A 22,564-nucleotide genomic window follows, 5' to 3' on the forward strand; every position below is an offset into this window, starting at 1 on the left:
TTACAAGTAGATGATCATGACAAATAATTAACTAGAATAACAAAATAGAAGAGATTCAATTGATTGAATAATAAAGAGGTCTTTTGTGCAAACACGTTTTCCCTTAAGACTTCATATTTTCATCTATCTTTATACAAACAAGGCCTTAACTTTGCTTATGTGTACCAATTTTGCTTATGTGCCGTGATATTAACCAACGTAATTCCCACCCAAAAACGTCAACATCACACTATGTATATGTTATTTTTTGTCTTTTGTTTTTATTACGCTTCTGTTACCAATGCCTTTTTGTTCCCAAGAAGGTTCAATTTCCAATGCCCTCCTCTGACCAACTCAGTGTGGGGTTAGAGCGCCATTTGCAGAAACAGGACCGCTAAGTGACCACTAACCCTAACTGGACCTCCCATTTGTTTTTGGTCGAGAACGAGAAAGAAGGCGGAATGAAAGTTGTTGGATACTGAACGAAGAATCTAGCAAGCCGGATATAAGTTCGTTTTCTTTGCAACTGAAAGAACAAAGTCAAATAAGTAACCCCCAACTGTAGGTACAGGTTGATTTGCTTTGCATATCCAAAGTTTGCGATTTCGTTATTTATTACCAACTACCTCAGTAAAGCTTCATTTTCTTTGCAGGAAAAACAAAAAGGTGAAATAAGTAACCCCCATCCCTAAGTACAGGTTCGTTTTCTATACCGAAGTTCAATATTTCGTAATTTATTTGTTATATGCTGCGATATTTTTGTTTTGCTGCAATTTAAGGTCAGATCTGCATTAGTACAGGTTCGTCATGTGTTGCTTTATTTGTTATTTTATGATTTTTATCTTCTTCGTGTATATATACTTCGCAATTTCCTTTTTTGTTACTTGTTATGTTGTGTTTCTTTTATTATGTTGGCATATTGAAGTCAAATCTGCATGAGTACAACTTTGTGGTGTCTAGGTTTGTTTACTTTACGTGGTTTATCTACTTTTTGTTTTGATTCCCTTACTTGAAGCGGGACCATTTAGGTACATTTTTTTGTTGATGCCTTTCTGAAACGTTTATGCTTATATCTTTGTGTCGTAGTAGTGGCTCAATAGGTGTCTCATCGCATGTCCTATGTTGTTTGCAAAGTGTTCTATCTGCCTATGTTGTTTGCAAAGTGTTCTGCCTGTCTATGTTGTTTAGATTTATATGGGAAATTTTTTGCTACATTTTTGTTATTTGTATGCCTTTCGAAACGTTTATGCTTAGATCTTTGTGTCGTAGTAGTGCCTCAGTTCCTTTTTTTTTTACATGTCCTATGTTGTTTGCAAAGTGTTCTGTCTTAGGCCTTTGTGTCGTAGTAGTGGCTTAGTAGGTGTTCCAAGTCCTCTGGCTCTCTCTAATTTTTGCAACACACATTGCGGACTTTTCTTATTCCCCACTGTCTACTTCAAACATTGTTTCTCCATACTGTATTGTGTTTCATAAATTATTCTTATGTATTTACAAAAAAAAATATTGTCATTTATTTGTAGTGATGTCTCGGAAGGAAAACTTCATCTCTGAATTGCATACCAAGAAAGGGACTTGGAAGATAGCGGTCTGAATCACTGATATGTGGCATGTTAACAAGCACAATGGTAGACAAGCAAATGAGATGGTGTTGATGGACCAAACAGTGATTTTTATATTCTCCACTTTCATTGGTTTTGGAAATTTCATATATTCACGACTTTCATTCGTAACTGTTGCAGGGTGCAAAGATTGACGCCACTCTATGGTAAAAAATTTTTCCTGAATTTGAGTCAAAGTTGCGTTGTGGTTGTGCATATTTGATTCAGAACATCAAAGTTTTTGACAATCCTTCTGAATACAAAGTGAGTACAATTCCATTTTTGGTTTATTTGGTCAAAACTACTTCTGTGAAGGAGGTTGAATGTCCTAAGATTTCTCCTAATATCCATGTTATTACTGAATTTGTTGATAATGTAGCTTCGCGTGATACTTTAGTTGGTAAGTGCATTAACCAATTTCTACTATGGATAGTATGATAATTTGTCAACAAAACTTGCAATTGTGTTTTGTCGTGGTTTTTAAATAGATGTTGTCGGTGTTGTGACCGAAGTCATTGAACGTAAAATAGTTAATCCTACATATAGAGTTACAGTCAAGTTGAGAGATAATAGGTATTGTTCATGCCATTATTTTTTAAGGCCTATTTAGATGTGTACCATTAGAAGTAGTATTCTTTTGTAATATTTTTAATTTTTAATTTAATGTTCCACTCTATATGTTTTGTTCTGTTATAGTGATGCTGAGATCATCATGACCGTGTGGGAGGAATATGCTCTTCAGCTTGATGATTCTATCGAGAAAAACCATTTTGTTAGGAAGCCATTGGTGGTTATGTTAACACTTGCTAAGATCAAAGATCCTAAAGGTCATTGTAATGTAATTTTTTATTTTTTACATATTAGCTGCAATTTAATATATCAATGCATTATACATGTAACTATAATATTTTTTGCAACAAGTATCCACTCAGTGTCCAAAACATCAAGCATGGGTCGAAGTTGTATGTCAACACTGATATAGCAGAAATCCAACAATTCCGTAATAGGTACAATGGATGCATTATTTTTTTCATCTGTTGTTGCACAGTCATAATAAAACTCAAATTTTATGATGCTGAGGAATGCAGTTTAGATGTACGTATGCCATTTTATGTTGGCGGAGTATCAGATGAAGGAAGTGTTTGTCAATAACAATATAGCCAATATTCCCAACAAAACTCAGTGGAAAAGTTCTTGCATAATGCTCGAATGGTCAACTTAGGTGAAATAAGTAGACTGAGACAGGTAACAAGTTTAAGTTTTTAATTAATGAATGTTATTTGGATAACATTTATTAACATTACCACTTAATTATTTTCTATTTTATTTTTATTCATTTAGGATTGTTACTGTTTGACTGTTGGTATGGTGGATGAAGTGATCATTAATACACCGTGGAGTTATGATAGTTGTCCCTACTGTACTACAACATTTGACCCATTAAAAATTGGTGCAGCCTGTCGTTCATGCCAGAACCAAGTTACTCACACCCTTCCAAGGTAACTTATATTTCTCCCCAAATATCCAACAAAATCAATTCCAACGACTTATTATGTATATTATTTCAGTCTTTACTGAAAGGATATTGTTGTGTAAGGTATAAGTTAGTTCTGAAAATGGAACAAAATAGGGAGAAGGCTAACTTCCATTTCTTGGATGCGACATGTATCAAAATCTTTGGTAAAATGGCCGATGAATGTCATCAAGAGTTGATTGAAGTATGTTCTCTAAATTACAATCATCCATACTTATATTCATATTTCATTTAAATTGTTTATTCATTCATAGAGTGGTGATGAGATCAAGGTTTTCAAATGCACCAATCATCTGTCTTGGATGTTAGGGAAGAGGAACATCTTATCCACACAATGACATCCACACTTTCTCTATAGGTACTAAACAATTTACTAAATCAGTTTATTTGCTAATTTTATGCCTGTAATTGATGTTTATTATCAATGTACTACATGCAGGATGAACCAAGTATAGGGAAATTACCAAATGTTGGTGCTGAAACTTTATCACAGGATTACCATCCTACGGTGGAATTTTTTTGAACACATCTTATTTACTAAGCCATCAAAAAATAATTTTAAATAATGTATTCCTATTTATTAATATTATTTTTAATTGTCACACACAACCTTCATTGTCACAGCCAGCTGATTACGATCCTGGAAAGACTGCGTTTGTCACTCCTGCCAAAAGAATGTCTGATCAGCAAGGCAGTAGTGAATTTGAGTATGACGAATACACACCATATCAACTATCGAGGAATAAGCATATCAAAGTTGAGTAATTAGTTGCTATTTGATATAAATATTGTAACTCATTTTAATATGCATGTCCTGTTTTACATGTGGTATATCCTTTTGATACTAGCAAATAGGTCCAAATTAACCTGTGTTTTGTGATATGGAACAATTACAAATACCCATGTATGAACACTAATATGTATCGAGAGTAATATGTATCATTAAATTTGATATCATAAATATTTCCAGCAAATAACTACAATTCATATAATTAATTTTTTATTGGTGAATATAATAAACATACAAACTTTGGTTTAGAATTGACCAAATATAACATGACCAAAAAAATTACAACATATGGGCAAAGTTTAATGTGTTTTAATTTGAAATCCAAACACACACAAAACAACCTGCATAAAATTGGACCAAAAAATTTGAAATGCATTCTATTACATTTTTGTAGTCATTTCAACTTTGTGGGGTCAATTGTTCGATACAATTTTTTCATTTTATATTTGTAAATACTATACTAATATTAATATAAAATTTAGTAGCATTTACTTGTAGGCTGAAAAGTCAGATCCAATCTTTAGAAAAATTGTCCTTCTTATTACGGTAATGTATATTCATCTACCATCTCTACAAATGATGTTCATTGAAATTTGTGCCAAGACAGTTACCATTATTATTATTATTATTATTATTATTTTATACTATATTATTTGTGTTATTATTATTAGGTTATAATCTTACTAGATGTTACATATTACATTAGATATTAGGAGATATGTAATTAATAGACTAGACGTCACATGAACAAGAATTTTCCAATGCCCAATATATCGCAATGCCCAATAACTATGCAGCAGTTACATCAAGGGTCATATTGGCAGTCTAAAAGATGTGCAGTTATACAAATAAATATTAACCAATGTATAATAAATAATTAATATAAATAATAAATCAATCAAATTTATCAGGAAAGTAAAAGTTATTCAATTAAGATACATATTACAACAAATTGTAATTAATGTTATTAATATTGGGAGACTAAAAGCAATGCAATTAATGTACTTATTGTAATTATTATTACCAAGTTACAAATAACTGTTGGGCAGTTACATTAAGTAAAATATCGGGAGTCTAAAAGGCAGGTAATTATACGTATTAAATAATTAAAGAATGAATATTAATTAATAAATAATAAATAAAAAGTATTACGGGGAAGAGTAAAAGCCTTGCAATTATTATACATAGTGCAATTAATATCATGAAACTAAAACCCATGTAATTATTAAACATAATGTATTTATTATTACGAAGTAAGATTACTATATATTAATTAATGTAGTAGATGTTAATTAATTAATTAATTATCGGGAGTCTAAACGCCATGCAATTATGAATTCAAATTATCAAAAGTTTGATAGACATGCAATTATTATTGTTAATGAATATAAATTAATAAATATTCAATAAGAAAAATTAACCTGTGTAAAAGTCATGCAATTATTATACATAATGCAATTATTATTGGGCACTAAAATCCATGTAATTAATATACATAATATAGGATATGATAATTAATTAAATTTTTGGGAGTCTATAAGCCATGCAATTATGATTCTAAATTATCAGAAGTCTAATAGGCATGCAATTATTATAGTCATCATGAATTGCTATTAAGTTATCAAAATATTACATTATTCGAATAAACATGCCATGAAAAACAGTTTTCCAATACGCATTAATTGCTATGACAGTTACATCATGCACATTTTATTCACTGTGTAAAAACCATCTAATTATACACATTGGTATTATACACTTTGGAATAACTAATTAGGAAAACCTTCATTGTTCTATCTGTCCGTGGAAACCAAAAACAAAAATTTTCACCAAGTATCAACTCATTCTGCCCAACAACATTAGTCAAGCGTTATCACCATGAGTACACAGTCATCAACAGCTTCCAATGTTGTAAGTTTCTTTCACTTTACAATCCTTCCTCTTTTGCTTCCAATGTGTATATGTTCGTTATAGTTTCCTCATATGTCCTCATGTTTGTCATTCTTTTTATGACCATATTGTGCATCTAATTACTTTGTTGTTTGATAACAGTAATGTATTATGTCAGTAGAAATATACGATAATGATTTACTTCACTTACTGGATTTTCGTCAATAAATAGTCTAATATTGAAGATGATAATTTTCCAACTCATTCCCTTTGAAATACTACTATGCATTTGACTAGCATAATAACATCTGCATACTTCACGCATGCGTAAATTGACCTTTGCATGTAAATGAACAATAAATCACAACTTTTATGTTAATAATAAAAAAAGTTGTTGATTACCATATTTGATTGCAATACACTCAACTATTTTTGTTGCTTATTTTGTTTTTTTTTTCGCATACAATGTCGATTGTATAACACATTCAAATAATTTTTTTGGGCCCCATAACATATCATTAGTGCCCGTTCCACATTATGTGTTTCCCACTTCCCCACCACTTCCCCATGATGCGTGTACATATTTTTTCTTTATGAAATGGGTACAAATTAAAAGTGACTAATTACATAAATTATTGTCATATAGGACCCACCTAACTTATTGGGATGTACACTGACATACCAATTTGTAACGACATTGCATACTGATAGAGTAAGTACTTCCCCACCTATACAATTTTATTGATTTCTGTTCATCGAAAACCAATGATGTTTACTGTACTTATCAAATGATTCAACATATATATTTGATATGTTTAAATGTTGTACTTATAGAACTTGATTGAGATACCATCAATCTATCATAGACAATGGACTCCACACTATCCACCAAATGTGTTGTTCTGATACAATGGATGTATCCACAATATAAAGGTTAGAAAATATTACAGCAGATACTATTTTGCTAATGGCTTGAAGGAGTTCAGAAAAGCTTTGGACATTCATGAAGGTGTGACGATCACTTTTTCTGCTCCTGAGAAAGATTGGATATTCAATCTTCACTTCATGCCACCACTGGATAAATAAACATGTGGAAGGTCACCTGCAACCTCAAGAACTCATGTGTGGACTATAGATCTTACCCAACCTATGATCTTAGCCGCTCATCCATTGGTAGGATTGCATTCATATATTTAACCACTGTTGTCTTTATTGTTGACCTTAAAATATTTACTCACTTCCAAGTTCTAATGTAGGTACTGCCAACGGATGTTCTCAAGTTTGTTGATGACACAACAGAAAATATCATTGTTCTAGGTAATGATGACCATCCTTTGCTATGGAAGTTGATCATGCATGATGGCCTATAATGTGTTGCTGAACCATGGTACCAATACTTGAGAGAAAATGACTTGAGCGTCGGAGATGAGGTAGGATTCTATTTCAGGCCTAATTAACAAGTATGGGAGCTCATATTCAGAAAGCAGTTGACATGGAATGACGATGACTCTAATTGAAGATGGCAGTGCAGTACCCTATTTTAGAAATGTTTGTTGTTGAAATTTTTATGTATCTATGGTTAAGTAGTTTTATGTTGTAATTTAATTACCTACTGCTACTCGATAATGTTTCCTTTTGGGATTTACGTCTATCTGAACAACGTTACAGAACTACATGCTTTTATCATATTTGATGAAATATATAACTTGCTTTTTTTATATATTCATATATTGGTATATAGTATAAATTTGTGAAGACTTGGAAGGACACTGAACCCTGTCAATGGTTATTACATATATACATGCTATCCAAAAATTTTGAAATCTAATACATAAGAAGATTTTGCTATAGACAGTGTTTATAAAACTTTGTATTTTCAAATTAAAAAAGATTTTTAATAATACCTTTTTAACACAAATCAGACTAATAAATTGAAAATAGCTTTTTGTGAAATAATGAGGAGGGGAAGGTTCCAAATATTTAACCATATATTTCAATCAATCACAAATTCGATAAAATATATCAAATAATATATTTATTAGCTTTGATAGAAGTCTTAGGCTAATCCATAGAAATGTCTAATCATAGACTTGGTGGGAAAACAAAAATGCGAGGGAATGCACAAGGGGCCCTTCTTCTTTTTTCTTTACTAGCTTCTGATGAATATTAATGGTGAACAATATCAAAATGTTCTTCACCCAACTTCATCAACATTAATTCACATTCAACATCAAGTAAAAGACAGATGATGATAAATGATGAACAAAATGGGAAGCCGAAAAGCAATATTTCCACAACATCACAACTTACCTCCATCATGAACAACAAAAGATATATCTTTTACTCCTAACTCTGAAGTAAAGTTTCTATCTTTATACAATTTATTATATGTTATACTCAATATTCTAACACCCATTCATGTACATTATTTATTGTTAAACAATATTAAGTCACTACTATTCGTACATTGCTATATATACGGGAATAATACTACATGTTGCTCGATTATATGTTGAACCTAAATTATGATTTTCAAAGTATTACACAATGCTGCAGAATACTTTGACAACTGAAAGTTCAAATGAAAAATTTTGCCCAATGAAGGAAAAATAGAAAACACATTTTGCAAGAAAGAATACAAGGTTCTGACACTCCAAATCAACATTTAGCTAATGGTAACAATGACCACAAACCTCCAATTGAGTTGCACATATTTTATAAATACTAATTCAGATATAATCACTGTTATTGTTGAAAAGCGTAAGCGTATCTCAGCATGCGACCCACACTTTATTGATGACAGTCCTACACTACATACACAGTGCACACCTTTGTCAAGCATCACTTCGTCTTCGAATCAGTGTCGGCAACATTATATTGGGGAATTTCAAATTCGATCGAAGCATACAGTCAATGTACGTACCATTAACGCTTCTTCAATCCAGAAAAATTTGTTGTACAAGTTTGGGAAAGTAAATTTAACTTCATTAAACCTCAAACGACCATCAACTTCTATAGAACATACAACCACAGGTGCTACTCCAATTCAATCTGCCAGCACGTCTCAACATATACATTCAGGTAGATATACAATACAAAAATCAATACTAATATCGCACATCTCAGATGATAGTGATGAGGAAATCAATATAAACCAGACAAACATGGATACATGTAATATGTGGTTATTGTTATTACATCTAAAATGACTATATCCATGTGGATAATAATTACATCATGTCAAATTGATCACCATGTATATTTAACTTCCTACGTATCTGACTTACTTAATTAAATACAAAACACCTCATTTTAGATTACACAAATCTGTGTCATGTAGAATATTCATTTGACGACCCACCAATGGAGGATGATGCTGATACTGATCATTATAGCAATCAAGATACACCATATGGTTATCAAAATACTGGTATTGACGTTCAACTTTCAACTTACATTTTGCTGTCTTTTCATTTCTTTTGCACGTCGGGAGAATCTAAACTTCCAAATTAATGTGTAGGTCCAACTTACAATGATATTGGAGATCCAGTTTGGCAATGCAAGCACTGTAATGCTATGATGTGGTATGATGAAAGGATTAACAAAGACAAGCAGTTGAAAAACTCAAGGTTTGCATTATGTTGTGGTGATGAAAAAATACAACTACCTTTACTACAACATGCTCCATAACTATTGAGGCAACTACTATTTGACACCAACAGTACCCAAGCTAAGAACTTCCAGCAAAACATTCGTTCATATAATCTAATGTTTGCATTCACATCACCTGGTATCAAAGTTGACATAACCTATAATACTGGAAGAGGTCCTCCTACATTTCGCATCTCCTACCTATGGCTAATAACTCATCCAAATTTGCACAGCTATATATTTATGATATAAACAATGAAGTTAAGAACAGGCTTGCCCAAAACCCGTAAGGGTTAACATTCGACAAATTGCATGTTACATTATAGTTTTATAAATGTCTTTTTAATAATGTATACCATGAACACTTGGTTATGCACCTTCAACAATGTTTAGGAACAAAAATATTATTGATGAAGACATTATCATTGGAATCAAGAATATGCTGATAAGCACAATCGATATGCACATAAGTTCAAAATGGCAAGGGACAAACTACAATCTTTAGCTGTTTATGACCTCAAACTAAAACTTATTCGTGATAGGCAATCATATGAAAGATTATATAACTTGCCAAATACTACTAAAGTTGTTATTTTGATTGTTGGTGACGAGCATATAGACAATAAAAGAGATATCATCATTGAAAAGCAAATAGGAGTGCTCAAAAAGAATAAATGAACTACATCATGCATATTTGCCTTTGCAATATCCCCTTTTGTACCCAAAAGGAGAAGATGACTATAGACCAAATATTCTTCATAAGGATCATCCAAATATCCATGTTGCAAAGAGGAAAAAAGTTACCATGTGTGAATATTTTTGTTTCAGAATGCAATCAAGGGACAATGAAGCTCAAACTGTACTACATTCAAGGAGATTATTTCAATAATGGATTGTAGATGGCTATAGTATGATTGAGTCTCAAAAACTAAACTATGTTAGACAACATCAACAGAAACTCAGAGTTGACAATTACATGAATTTGAATGCCTATAATAATGAGTCCCGAACACTTGGCAATAAAAAAGGTAAGAGAATTATACTACCGAGCTCCTTTGTTGGTAGTCAAAAGTATATGGAACAACTATATTTTGATGGTATGACAATTTGTGGCCATATTGGATTTTCAGACCTATTCTTGACATTAACATGTAATCCAACATGGTTAGAAATTCAATGAAAAGTTAGGAAATGCAATCTTAGACCTCATGATTGCCCTGATGTTGTCTCACGGATATTCAAAATGAAGCTAAATCAATTGATGAATGACCTCACAAGTGGACATGTCTTTGGTGCCATTGTTGGATGTAAGTAATTACCACCTCTACCAATCATTTTCTACACTTTAAATTTACAATTATATTTTCAAATATACATTATTAATCATGCTACTAATTTTTCAATTGGACTGCAGTTGTTTACACTATTGAGTGGCAAAAAAGAGGATTGCCTCATGCTCATATTTTAATATTTCTATATCCTTCAAACAAGTATTCAAATCCATAAGACATTGATAACATCATTTTTTCCGAGATACCAAATAAGGATACACATCCAGAATTGTACGAAATAGTCACCAACAATATGATTCATGGACCATGTGGACTACCAAATACGAGGGCACCATGTATGGTTGATGGGAAGTGTATTAGATTTTTCCCTAAGAAGTTTCACCAAGCAACAATTGTTGACCAAGATGGATTTCCAGTTTATAGAAGAAGAAACAACGGGCATACGATTCAAAAGAATGATATTGAACTTGATAATCGATTTGTTGTACCATATAGTCCACATCTCCTACTTAAATATAGATCACACCTAAATGTGGAATGGTGCAATCATAATGCATCAATCAAATACCTGTTTAAGTACATCGGCAAAGGATTCGATCGGATTACAGTAGCTATTGTTAATGTGCAAAACCAAGATGACACACAAACTAAGGTTCATCTTGATTGTCGGTATGTATCAATCATCTGAGCATTAAATGCATAATATCTATACACAAATCACCTTTCTTGTTTATATTCATTTATTACATATTATGTGTATATGCTTTATTATTTCATTCACCAGGTATGTGTCACCCCCTAAGGCATGTTGGAAGATTTTTGCATTCCCAATGCATGGACGTGCATCAGCAGTTGAACGTCTATATTTCCACCTTAAAAATCAATAGTCTGTTTACTGGAAAGATAGTCAACAAATAAGTTCCGTATTATCTAAGAGTACAATCAAAGAATCAATGTTTACAGCTTGGATGGATTCTAATAAAATATACCCTCATGGCCGGGATCTTACTTATGTTGAATATTTGTCAAAATTCATTTATGTTGCACACAAAAGATGATGGCAACCAAGAAAACAAGGATATACAATTGGCAGGCTCATATGGGTACCCCCTTCAAGTAGAGAGTTGTTCTACATAAGGATGATGCTAACTTCTGCTACTAAAGGGTCACAATCTCACAAAGATATTAGAACAGTAGGAAATGTGGTCTGCAATACATTTAGAGAAACATGCTTTGCAAAAGGTTTTTTTAGGAAATGATCAAGAATTTGTTGGTGCTTTACGAGAAGCTAACACTTGGGGATCTGCACAATTCCTTAGAAATTTATTTGTGAAGTGTTATTTATGAATACCATGGATAGACCATAATATGTGTGGGAACAAACATGACAATGTATGACAGATGATATTCTATTTAATCATAGAAGATAAGGTAATTTCAAACAACCTAAATAATTGCATATCATTCATATGAAACAAGTCAAATACTAACGAACTAATTTTTGTACTGTTCATAGGCATTCAACTAACTGACAAAGAAACAATGCATCTTTGTTTGACTGAAATTGAAAATCTGATGCAAGCCAAAAGGAAAAGTCTACGAGATATTCCTTTAATGCCATACCCAATAGGATATGCTGCCAACCCACATGGAAATAACTCGTCTACAATGAAATGGCTTATGATAATGAAATTTTGTACGTTGAGTTCAACAAATGCTATCACTCACTAACAGGTATGCACAACATATTTTAGTTTTTCTTAATACAATATTCATTGCCAACAATCCATACTACTAATTCATCTTGGACACACTACTAAATGCAGATGAGCATACTTCTATTTTTTTTATAAGATTATGCATGTTGTTGCAACTCAATCAGGTGGAATTTATTTTCTCTATGGATATGGTGGCACTAGGAAGACATTTATCTGGAAAGCTTTATCATCTGCTATACAGTCTAATGGAGAAATTGTTTTAACAATAACTTCAAGTGGGATTGCTTCATTACTACTGCCCGGAGGTAGAACAACACATTCTAAGTTTGCTATACCAATGCTTGCAACACAAAATTCAACATGCAATATTCATCAAGGGAGTGACTAGGCTGAATTGCTATAGATGACAAAACTAATAATTTGGGATGAAGCTCCAATGTGTCACAAGTTCAATTTTGAAGCACTTGATAAAAGCTTAAAAGACATCATGCACAACTATAGACCTTTTAGAGGAAAGATCATTGTTTTTGGTCGTAATTTCCGTCAAATACTACCTGCTGTGCCAAGTGGTAATCACTCTGATATTGTCCATGCAACTCTAAATGCATCATACATTTGGGATCATTGTCAAATTCTTAAATTGACAAAAAACATGTGTTTGCAAACCAATCATGCTGCCCATACCAACAGTGATGACCTCAAACAAGTTATTCATAAATGACTATGTCCTATCTTTGATACCCAGTGAGGAAAAAAAGTATTGTAGTGCTGATAGTATTGATAAATCTGATGAACTACTCAATCCTGCATTTGGAGTTCTAACACTTGAATTTCTGAACTCATTGAAAACATCAGGAATACCTAATCACAAGTTAAAAATCAAGGTTGGCACTCCCATCATATTATTACGAAATTTGGACCAGACAAATGGGTTATGCAATGGAACTAGGCTTATTGTCACAAGACTTAGTTCAAATGTGGTTGAAGCAAAGATTATTACTGGACCCAATATAGGTCATAGGACATACATATCAAGAATGCATATGTCTCTTTCTAATTCTCCATGACCATTCAAATTAATTAGAAGGCAATTTCCATTCATGGTTTCGTTTGCAATGACCATAAACAAGTCTTAGGGACAGTCCTTAGGACATGTAAGATTGTATTTACCAAATCCAGTATTTTCCCATGGCCAGCTATATGTTGCACTTTCACGAGTGCAAAGTAAAAAAAGACTGCATATTCTTATTCATGATAAACAAGACACTCCAAAAAATACTACTATTAATGTAGTATACAAAAAATTATTTGCAAACTTATAAACAAGGTATGCTTCCCAAATTCTTATTGTTACATATGTATTATGATTAATCAAATTCATTTTCTATCAAACTATACAGTAACACATCCTACGTTTCCTACCTACAACATTGTTGATTGACTTGATTTTCAACATATCAATTTATAATCAGAGTATTACAATACACTACGTATTTAACTTTACCAGTACTTATATAGGTTTCAACATGCACACTCTTTTGCAATTTGATTATCATCAAATCTCAAATAAATTTGTTATATTAGCTTTATTTCTTTATGTTGTAGGGGAAGAAAAAAGAGGGAAATGTTGCAAAATTTGTTATTAGGTCACAACCACTTAAGCATTTTCATATCAATTTACCCCTTTTTAGGTTAGTACTGTATATATTAGCAACATCCTATTTGGGATTTTTAGATTTTCAACAATCTTAACTATATATGCAAATCAATAGATTCATTTATGTTGATTGTACAGACTCTCATTCACTACAACAAGATGTATCTCATGATAATCACAACAATACCATCCTAAACTAACTACAATTGCATGAAGTTAGTTTCATATTCATATTGTATTTAATGTTTTGATTCTATCGATACTTCATCATTATTATCATCCCAATTAACAAGATTATAGAACTGAATACATGTAGTAATATTTGACATTTATCAAATCTCAAATATTTTTATTAGCCCGTGAATCGGCACGGGCAACTATCTAGTTGAACAAAAAAAAAACCCATTGAGACTTCCACTTTTCTATTTATAATAAAAAGAAGTAAAATGGACTCATGGAATAAAGTGAACACCACCTCGATTATAATAAATTTAAACTCACAACATTGGTATTAGAAGAAGGGTTTAAGTCATTCTTGTCCTTTAATCTCAATTAGGAGACCTTTTTAGGTATGTAAAAAATCTCACATTACTTAAGAGTAAAAAAAAAAAATTTATAAATATCAATTTTTTCTTAATTAATCAAAGTGTCATTTAATAAAAGATAAAATCGTGATAGACCATTAAATACTAAAGTAACTCTAATAACAATTTCAGAATATTGGAGTCTATATATATATATATATATATATATATATTCGACAATAAATAAGGAAATAATAATTCCATCATTTTTATTTTTAATGGGTCCTATGATTTTTTAATTATATTATATTCTTATAAAGCAATCTCACAAATAATGATAATCTTCTAATAAAGTGTGTAAATGAATCATGTATATTTTAAAATTTTCTTAAATTATTTGATTAGAATACAAAAAATCGATTACATTATTTAAAAATAATGCGGTTTTATAAAAGTATAAAAATATATAAAATTTCATTTACCAACCCTTGAAAGTAGTTTGGTTAAGTTGCCTGATGAATTTAAACTTGTTATGAAGTGAAAAGTATCATCAACCAACCAATTATTATCAATCACTGACAGTATAATTTCAACCTGAGTAAATTGACTGAACCGAATTATAATTATTAAAAGAATGTAACTTTAACCTTTTCAAATAATTATTTTTGAGGTGGAATCCTACGGGCAATATATGATTACACAGAATAAAGCTATAAAAGTCAATGAAATTAAATCAAGAGTCCGTCGGTTTCACTTTCAACATTTCGTTTTATTTTATTATCCATTTCTCATTCCTTACTCGTTAGTCGTTTCTACTAAAAAAAGCAAAACAACATTACATAATAATAATAATAATAAAGTTATCGAAAAATAATAATAATATTTTCCCTTAAATTTGACTCAAATTTGCTTTAGTTCCTTAAATTTTCTTTAAAAAATTTAGTCTCGTAATTTAAAAATAATCCACTTTCGATTCCCAATTTGTAATTTTTAAGTCTCTGATAAGCATCAAAATTGAATTATTTTTAATTTACGAAAAAATCACATTTTAAATTTGACGGAACAAAAGTAAACTTCCTAAAATAATAAAAACAAATAATTTAAGCCATAATTATAATTTGTGCAACTTTTGGCTTAGCTATCCTTGTGGTGACTGTGAACCAATATTCTGGCATAATTTTATTTTTTATTTTTTTATCAAGCTTTAATAAAGCTATGGTAAGGGGTGTTGTTTGTTACATTTCATCAGCAGCAATGTACTTTGTGTCTTGACACAATCCACACACACACCAGCATTTTCCAACATCCAAAAACAAAGTCCTAGGATAAGTTAAGAACTCCAATCTCTTGCACTTTCTTGTTTTCACATTATTATTATTACTACTTGTTTGTGTGTGTCTGTTCTACATTGTTGCTTGCTACCCTACCCATGATCTTGGAACTGTGACGAGATGCCACATTGATTAACAACAACAACAATAACAACATTAGATCTCAAGTTGGAGTCTTTGTTTGGAGACACCCATTATGGGGGGTGTGAGTCTGAGGGAATCATGGTGTTTCTGCAAAGGGGTGAGTAAGTCTGAGAGAATGAAAGCTGCTATTTTTACAGGGAAGGCTCAGGCCATGGCCACAATCGCCGCCACCGCCGCGCCTAATGGGGCTTCCGGCACCGGGTTTTTGATCCACAGGAACCTTCTATTGACCACTCACGCCAATCTTCCGTCGGTGGTCGCCGCTGACACCGCCGAGATCCGGCTGCACAATGGGGTGGCTGCCACTCTTGCTCCTCAGAGGTAACCCCCCATTTGAGGATAATGCTGTGATTTCGTTTTGCTTGCTGTAGTTGGTGTCGTGTGTTTGTCAAAATTGGAAGAAAATGTTGCCAAACTGTCATTATCTTTTTCTTCTGGTTAGTTTTTCTTTTTTTAAGATTTTTTTTTTTGGGGTGGTGGTGGTGGTGCTTGAGATTTTGTGTGTTTGCTAGGTGGGAGAGGGAGATAGGTATGCAAGTATAGGATTATTGGGATTGAGGGTGGTTGGCTTTTGAGTTGAGATTTGTTTCTAGAAGATGGTTACCAATGCAGTTAATGTGGTCAAGTTGGATAGGAATTCAGTTCTAAATGTTGGAAACACATTATTGTTAGAATTGAGAAGAGTTCAGTTTGTTTTTTTTGTTAGAGATCCTAGTATTTGAAAGCTACTTCGGGTTGGATCGGGTAGATTCCCTTGTGGAGGCAAAAGCTCCCGTTGCTTGATTTTTCTATTTACAAGACTTGAACTTAATACATTGCTTGAGGGGAACCAAACTCTTTGAGACTGGGACCAGCAAACATTTGAAATGAAATATTAGCGCATCTTATTCTTTTTTTGAACTATTTCTGGATGCCCAATATACTTCTTGCTGACTGTATCACTGTACAACACAGTGACACATTCCACCGCACATCCTTCTTGTCTCTATTTTACGTTTCATTTGATGATTTATTTTTCCTTGACTTTCTGTATACCTGCAATTTTGTAAAGTTTGAAATTTTTTGCTGCTTGTTTCTTTTTATAGCAGTTGTACCTAACATTAGTTCGCTTTATCAAGGATATTCATGTAGAAAAATAATGGTGGTTGCTAATTTAGTTAATTGCTTGCTTATTAAAAAATTAGTTAATTACTTTTAGAAAGGTAACTTCTGCACGTATTAACCAGTATCATGTGATACCATTTCATGTGTTGATGTAGATGACATTGTTGTTGCTTATTCACATATCTTTCAGCTTAACTACTTAGTTTTCATGACTGTCTGGCCAATCCTTACCAACTTGGCCTACTAGCAGATAGAAAGAACTACCAACTGCAAAGTATGAAGTCTCATTTATTTTGAACCAATGAATTTATTTAATTTATGGTCAGAGCTAGCTATTTCTAGGCATAGCAGACCAAAATAGTAATTAAAGATAACTGTAAATGTTGGCTTGTGTTGTGTGCATTGATGTCAATAACCCAATAGTTATTATAGTTGGTTCTAGACTAATTATGATCCTTCGTAGAATCAATTATGTAAATGTGTGAATATGTATTCCTTCAAGATGCCAAAATTTATTCTCCTTATATATAATTCATGACGTTCTGGCACGCATTCATCAAACTACAGACTGGTATGATTCTATAGTCGGTAACTAGTTGTTAGCATTTTCATGTGAGGTATTCAGTAGTGTATGGTAGTTCCAGTCTTGTTCTTTAAAATCTCTTATGAACTCGTGTATATGGAATAGTAAGAGTTAAATACCAAGAAATCAAATTACAGTCTTATCTTTTATTCAGCAAAGGCAAAAATATATAAACAGAAGGTTTGAGAATCTTTTAGAAAGGCTATCTCATTTTCAATTTTTCCTTAATACCATTGAACATTAATAGTATGTTTTTCTGTTTAAAACCCTCAAACGGATGTTCAGCCAGAAGCTGGAATTTGTAGCTTCTCACAAAACTGAGCTTTGGAATGTGTGCCACATGGTGAAACAAGAAAACAAACACACACTAAATAGTTTTTTCCCTTCTCATTCAGTCCGTATATATGACTATGTGCTTGGCATTTACATAATTTGCCTCACATTTCAGAAATTATTGTCATTATTAACTTAACACACCTTGAATATATAGAAACTGGTGTATAATCTTTTTTTTTGGAAAGTTATCATAATTGTGGTAATGTGGTCACACCTAGCCCACTTTAGTTGCGGTTCCTTTGGAGGCTGCCTTAATTGCAGCCTCGGAGGGGGCGGGGGGGTGTTTAGTCCTGCATAGACTAACTGGTTTCATGGGGTTGAGTTGGGCCCTAAGCCCAAATTCTAAAAGCTGGAAAAGGTATTTCAAGATGTAAACTTTTAGTTGATTATAATGGAAAATGTTGAGTGGTTGCATATAGAAGATGCACTGTTATCTGAAATGTGAAAAAGTCATCTAAATTTTATGCATAATATTTAACAAACGAACAATTCATGATACATGGAATGGAATCAAATCAATCTAAAACAAATTGAATGTCAAAATTTTGGTTTTGATGTTTTAGCATTTTGTCTAATTAATAATATAATTCTTATTACTTTGGTAGAGTTTTCTTCATAGGAAATTGTTGGAAAGCCACCTTAATTGTGATCACCCTTAGGTAGCTGTGGACAAAGAAGGTTGTGTTGAAGTCCCACATTGTGGTGGGTAGTCGTGGATAAAAGGGGGTATGCTGAAGTCCCACATTGACTAGATATAGTGCTGAGATCGAGGATATAAGTGGGTTGCAACCACACCTTACAAGTTGGTTGAGTTAGGCCTATACTCACTTTTTGACATGTTCCAAAAGAAAAGTAGACATAGAACACACTTTTCCTTAGTAAGACCTTCATATAAAATGAACCCAAAAAGAGTTTGGGCTCGTTTATTAGACAGTCATACATTTTAATATGTCTAATCTCCCCACTAAGTTTGAATCTTGCATCCTTAAACTGAGAATCTTATGGATTTATCGGCATCTTATTAATATACTTGAGTAACTTTATTTACTATTCTTCCTTTCAAGCAAGTTTCTGCTGATTTTATTTTAGTATTTCTCTATTTCATATTACTCTTTTAGCTGAAATTCATAATAGAAAACATGGTTCTGCAGTAACTGATTCTGATGAAGACCAGAATATGTCAACGTGCAATAGAAGTTTGCTTTAGTTTGAGTACATTTTTTCTGGCATTATGTATCCAATACTTTAGCATCTCAATTCAGACTCTGCATTCTGAAACTTCAGTCAACACTTTCTAGTAGTATGTTTGAAGTTTCTCCTAGTACTCCTTTTGGCATGTAGATACAAATGACGTTTTATTTTGTAGAGCAGCACCATTTATCTTATGTTGTTTTTCATTCAATTATGCAGATTTTGAAATTTAATGTTTCTGTTTACTTTGTGAACATATATTGAATTAGATTATGCTTGTATACTGTTGCGTTTAATGACTTAATTTACATTGTGGTCTTACATTTCTTAATGATGATGTTATTCATATATATTATTTCTCTCTCTTTTTTTTTAAAAAAAAAGAATGTGAATTTGGGTTTTTCAAATCTCATATTGCTTCTTGCCTCATTGAGATCACTCCTTCAAAAAAGTTCCTTTTGGGAACATTCAAAGAGAACTTTAGTGTTTTCTACTCAGCTATTCGTTTTTATTTTTTATTTTGGGGGTGGGTAGCTACTTTTAGAGGATATATCTCATTGTCTTCTCCAATTAATTTATTATCTTATTATGAAAATCACCACTTACAGCAGTCCTTAGAGTGATTACTTGTAAACCAGTGCATCATTTTTTTACTTGGTTTCAGGTTTTTCATTACAAGTTCTGTATTAGATCTTACGATTGTGGGTTTAGATGACGGGGATGGAGACTCAAATGCACAGGGTCAGTGCCCTCACTACTTGAAGACCAGTTGTAAAGCCAATCTGGATCTGGGAAGTGCAGTGTACCTTTTAGGCTACACAGAGAAACAGGAGCTCACTGTTGGTGAAGGAAAGGTGGTCATAGCCACTGACAATCTCATAAAACTGTCAACTGATGGAATTCAATGGAGTCCTGGTTCTGCAGGTTTTGATGTGCACGGCAATCTAGCTTTTATGATATGCGATCCTATGAAATTAGCCACATCACCTAATACCAAATCTCCTTCAACTTCAACTTCATCATCATCATCCTCTTGGAAGAAAGACCACCCCATGCAATTTGGCATACCAATTTCTGTCATATGTGATTGGTTAAACCAGCATTGGGAAGGCAACCTTGATGAGCTTAACAAGCCAAAATTACCAATCATGCGATTGATGTCTACCGGCCAAAAGAGCGACCATTCATGTGCTTCCTTCACCCTGAGGCAAGTTTTCAAGTCAACTGAGGGTGATGATGATGGCACCCCTTCTTCATCAAACAACGCCTTGAAGGCAAGGGATCAGGGACCAAGCTCTTCTGCTGCTACCAACACAGTTGAAGAAGAAAGCTTGATCACTAATCCCAATGCTGCAAATGTACAGGGAATTCCCACTCCAGAAATATATGAATCGCCTAGAGTAACCGCTGGCCCACTCAGAAGGAAAGAAAACATACCATTGCAGCTTTTGGACATCAATTTTCCTCCAAGGACTGCCAAACATGCAGTTTTTCCACAATTATCCAAACCAAAGTGTGCTGAAAATCTTGCCAAAGAACCTTTGCCCGAAAACCAAGTAGAAGGAGAACAAAACAAGCACACAAGGCCAACAACTCCTATTCCAGATGTTTCCTCAACAGGTTCTGTCAATGGAGCAGCTCAAAGCGAGGTTCAGTCTAGTTCGTCTCCCGTGGAAGTACACGAGATGCAAAATGGATACAGCAGCGAAGGCGAGACCATGTACTCAGCAGAAACCGCAGAGTCTCGCAACTACGCAAGCCCTAGAGAGTTGAAGTTTCAACAAGTGGGAAGGAGCCAGAGTTGTGTGAGTTACAATAGGTGGGGTGCTGCACCAAGAAGCCAAGTTGCACGTGGGATGATGGTGGAAAATCAGAGAAGCTTCATGCATGTGAAGAGAATGTATTCACAAGGTGCAACAACTTCTCAGAGAAGCAATGACTATTTCAGCCCCACTGTCTCCTCAATCATGAAACGTAACAGCAGTTCAAGCAAGCCACCACCCCGGCAGAGTGCTGTTCATTCTCCTTCACCCAGATGGATGTTTTGATTGATTGATACTTTATATATGATGTTTCTACTTCATAAAGTAAAATTAAAAAAAAAAAAATTAAAGAAAAAGAGTATAGTGGCTTTATGTTTATATTTTTTTTGTTCTCCATATTTATATGCTCTTTATTTTTTATGGAACATGTGCAAAGACTAGTTATGGTGAATAAGAAATTTAAGCCAAGATGTAGATTTCTTTCAAAATGACTGAAGGTGATTACTATAGTTCCATGTTGAGTACAGTATTTCACCATGGATTATCTAGTTATTGAAGTCAACAGAAAGCCTTGAATTGAAAACTCCTTACTTCACTTAAGTTCACACGTTCTTGGGTATGTAATTATAAATCGAAATTAATATTAAAAAAATAGTGCTCTATCTATCCGTGCTGTAACCAAGAATATTTTATACTACTAAGAGCTGTTTTTAAGTTACGGATGAATTTAAATTTAAATATTTGATTATTCAACTCAATTTAGTCAATCCTCATTAACAGTTGCAATCAAATAAACAAAAATATAAGATTAATTTTTTTTCCAAACACGTACTATTTGTGTTGAAGGTTATCACCTGTGCGTTGTGTCTTTAATGTATTTGTGGCGCATCCAAAAAAATGCATTAAGATTTGACTCAATCACATCTCCCATGACACGTGAGTATATTTTCTTTTCTTCTAATTTTGGTATAAAGATTTACCTATTTTATGAGTGACTAATTTCTAGCGAGGAATTTAAGAAAACATCTTTAAAAAAAAAAATCTTTTTTCAATCATTTTTTTTTTTTATATTTATAAGGTTTCAATTCGAAACTTTATTTAAGAAATCTAAGTCTAATTCTACTCAAACCAGCATAATGTTGGTGTAAGTTTAGTTTTATTTTAAAGAAATTTATTTTTTAAACGAGCTTTTAAAAATCAAATGATTTTTTTTTTCATATTTAATATTTATGAAAGGTACAATGTACCCTGTGAATTGTTCTGAACCGAGCTCTACAAGCCCAATATGTTAAAACGGACTACTCCAACCTAGATGCCATTCTCGGCCTAAACTAATAACTGAAGTATAGACCCAAGTCAACCACAGTACAACCCAAACACAGATTGCTTCTCTGCACCCAAGTACAGAAGAACTCACCTTGACTCAGAGTAAATTGATAATGTAAGCATAAAAAAAAAAGTGTAAATTGCTAGTGTTCT

General features: G+C 32.8%; 1 protein-coding gene across 1 annotated transcript; it reads left to right on the top strand.

Annotated features, from left to right (window-relative positions):
• The first annotated feature begins 15,879 nt into the window (after window positions 1-15,879).
• Window positions 15,880-21,430, top strand: LOC114395201. The gene is made up of 2 exons (XM_028356917.1): window positions 15,880-16,429; window positions 19,987-21,430. Exons 1-2 carry the CDS (start codon window positions 16,161-16,163, stop codon window positions 21,368-21,370), a joined length of 1,653 nt encoding a protein of 550 aa, XP_028212718.1. The 5' UTR covers window positions 15,880-16,160; the 3' UTR covers window positions 21,371-21,430.
• The last annotated feature ends 1,134 nt before the right edge of the window (window positions 21,431-22,564 follow it).

Source organism: Glycine soja, chromosome 18 (genome assembly GCF_004193775.1).
Source record: "Glycine soja cultivar W05 chromosome 18, ASM419377v2, whole genome shotgun sequence".
Classification (NCBI taxonomy): domain Eukaryota; kingdom Viridiplantae; phylum Streptophyta; class Magnoliopsida; order Fabales; family Fabaceae; genus Glycine; species Glycine soja.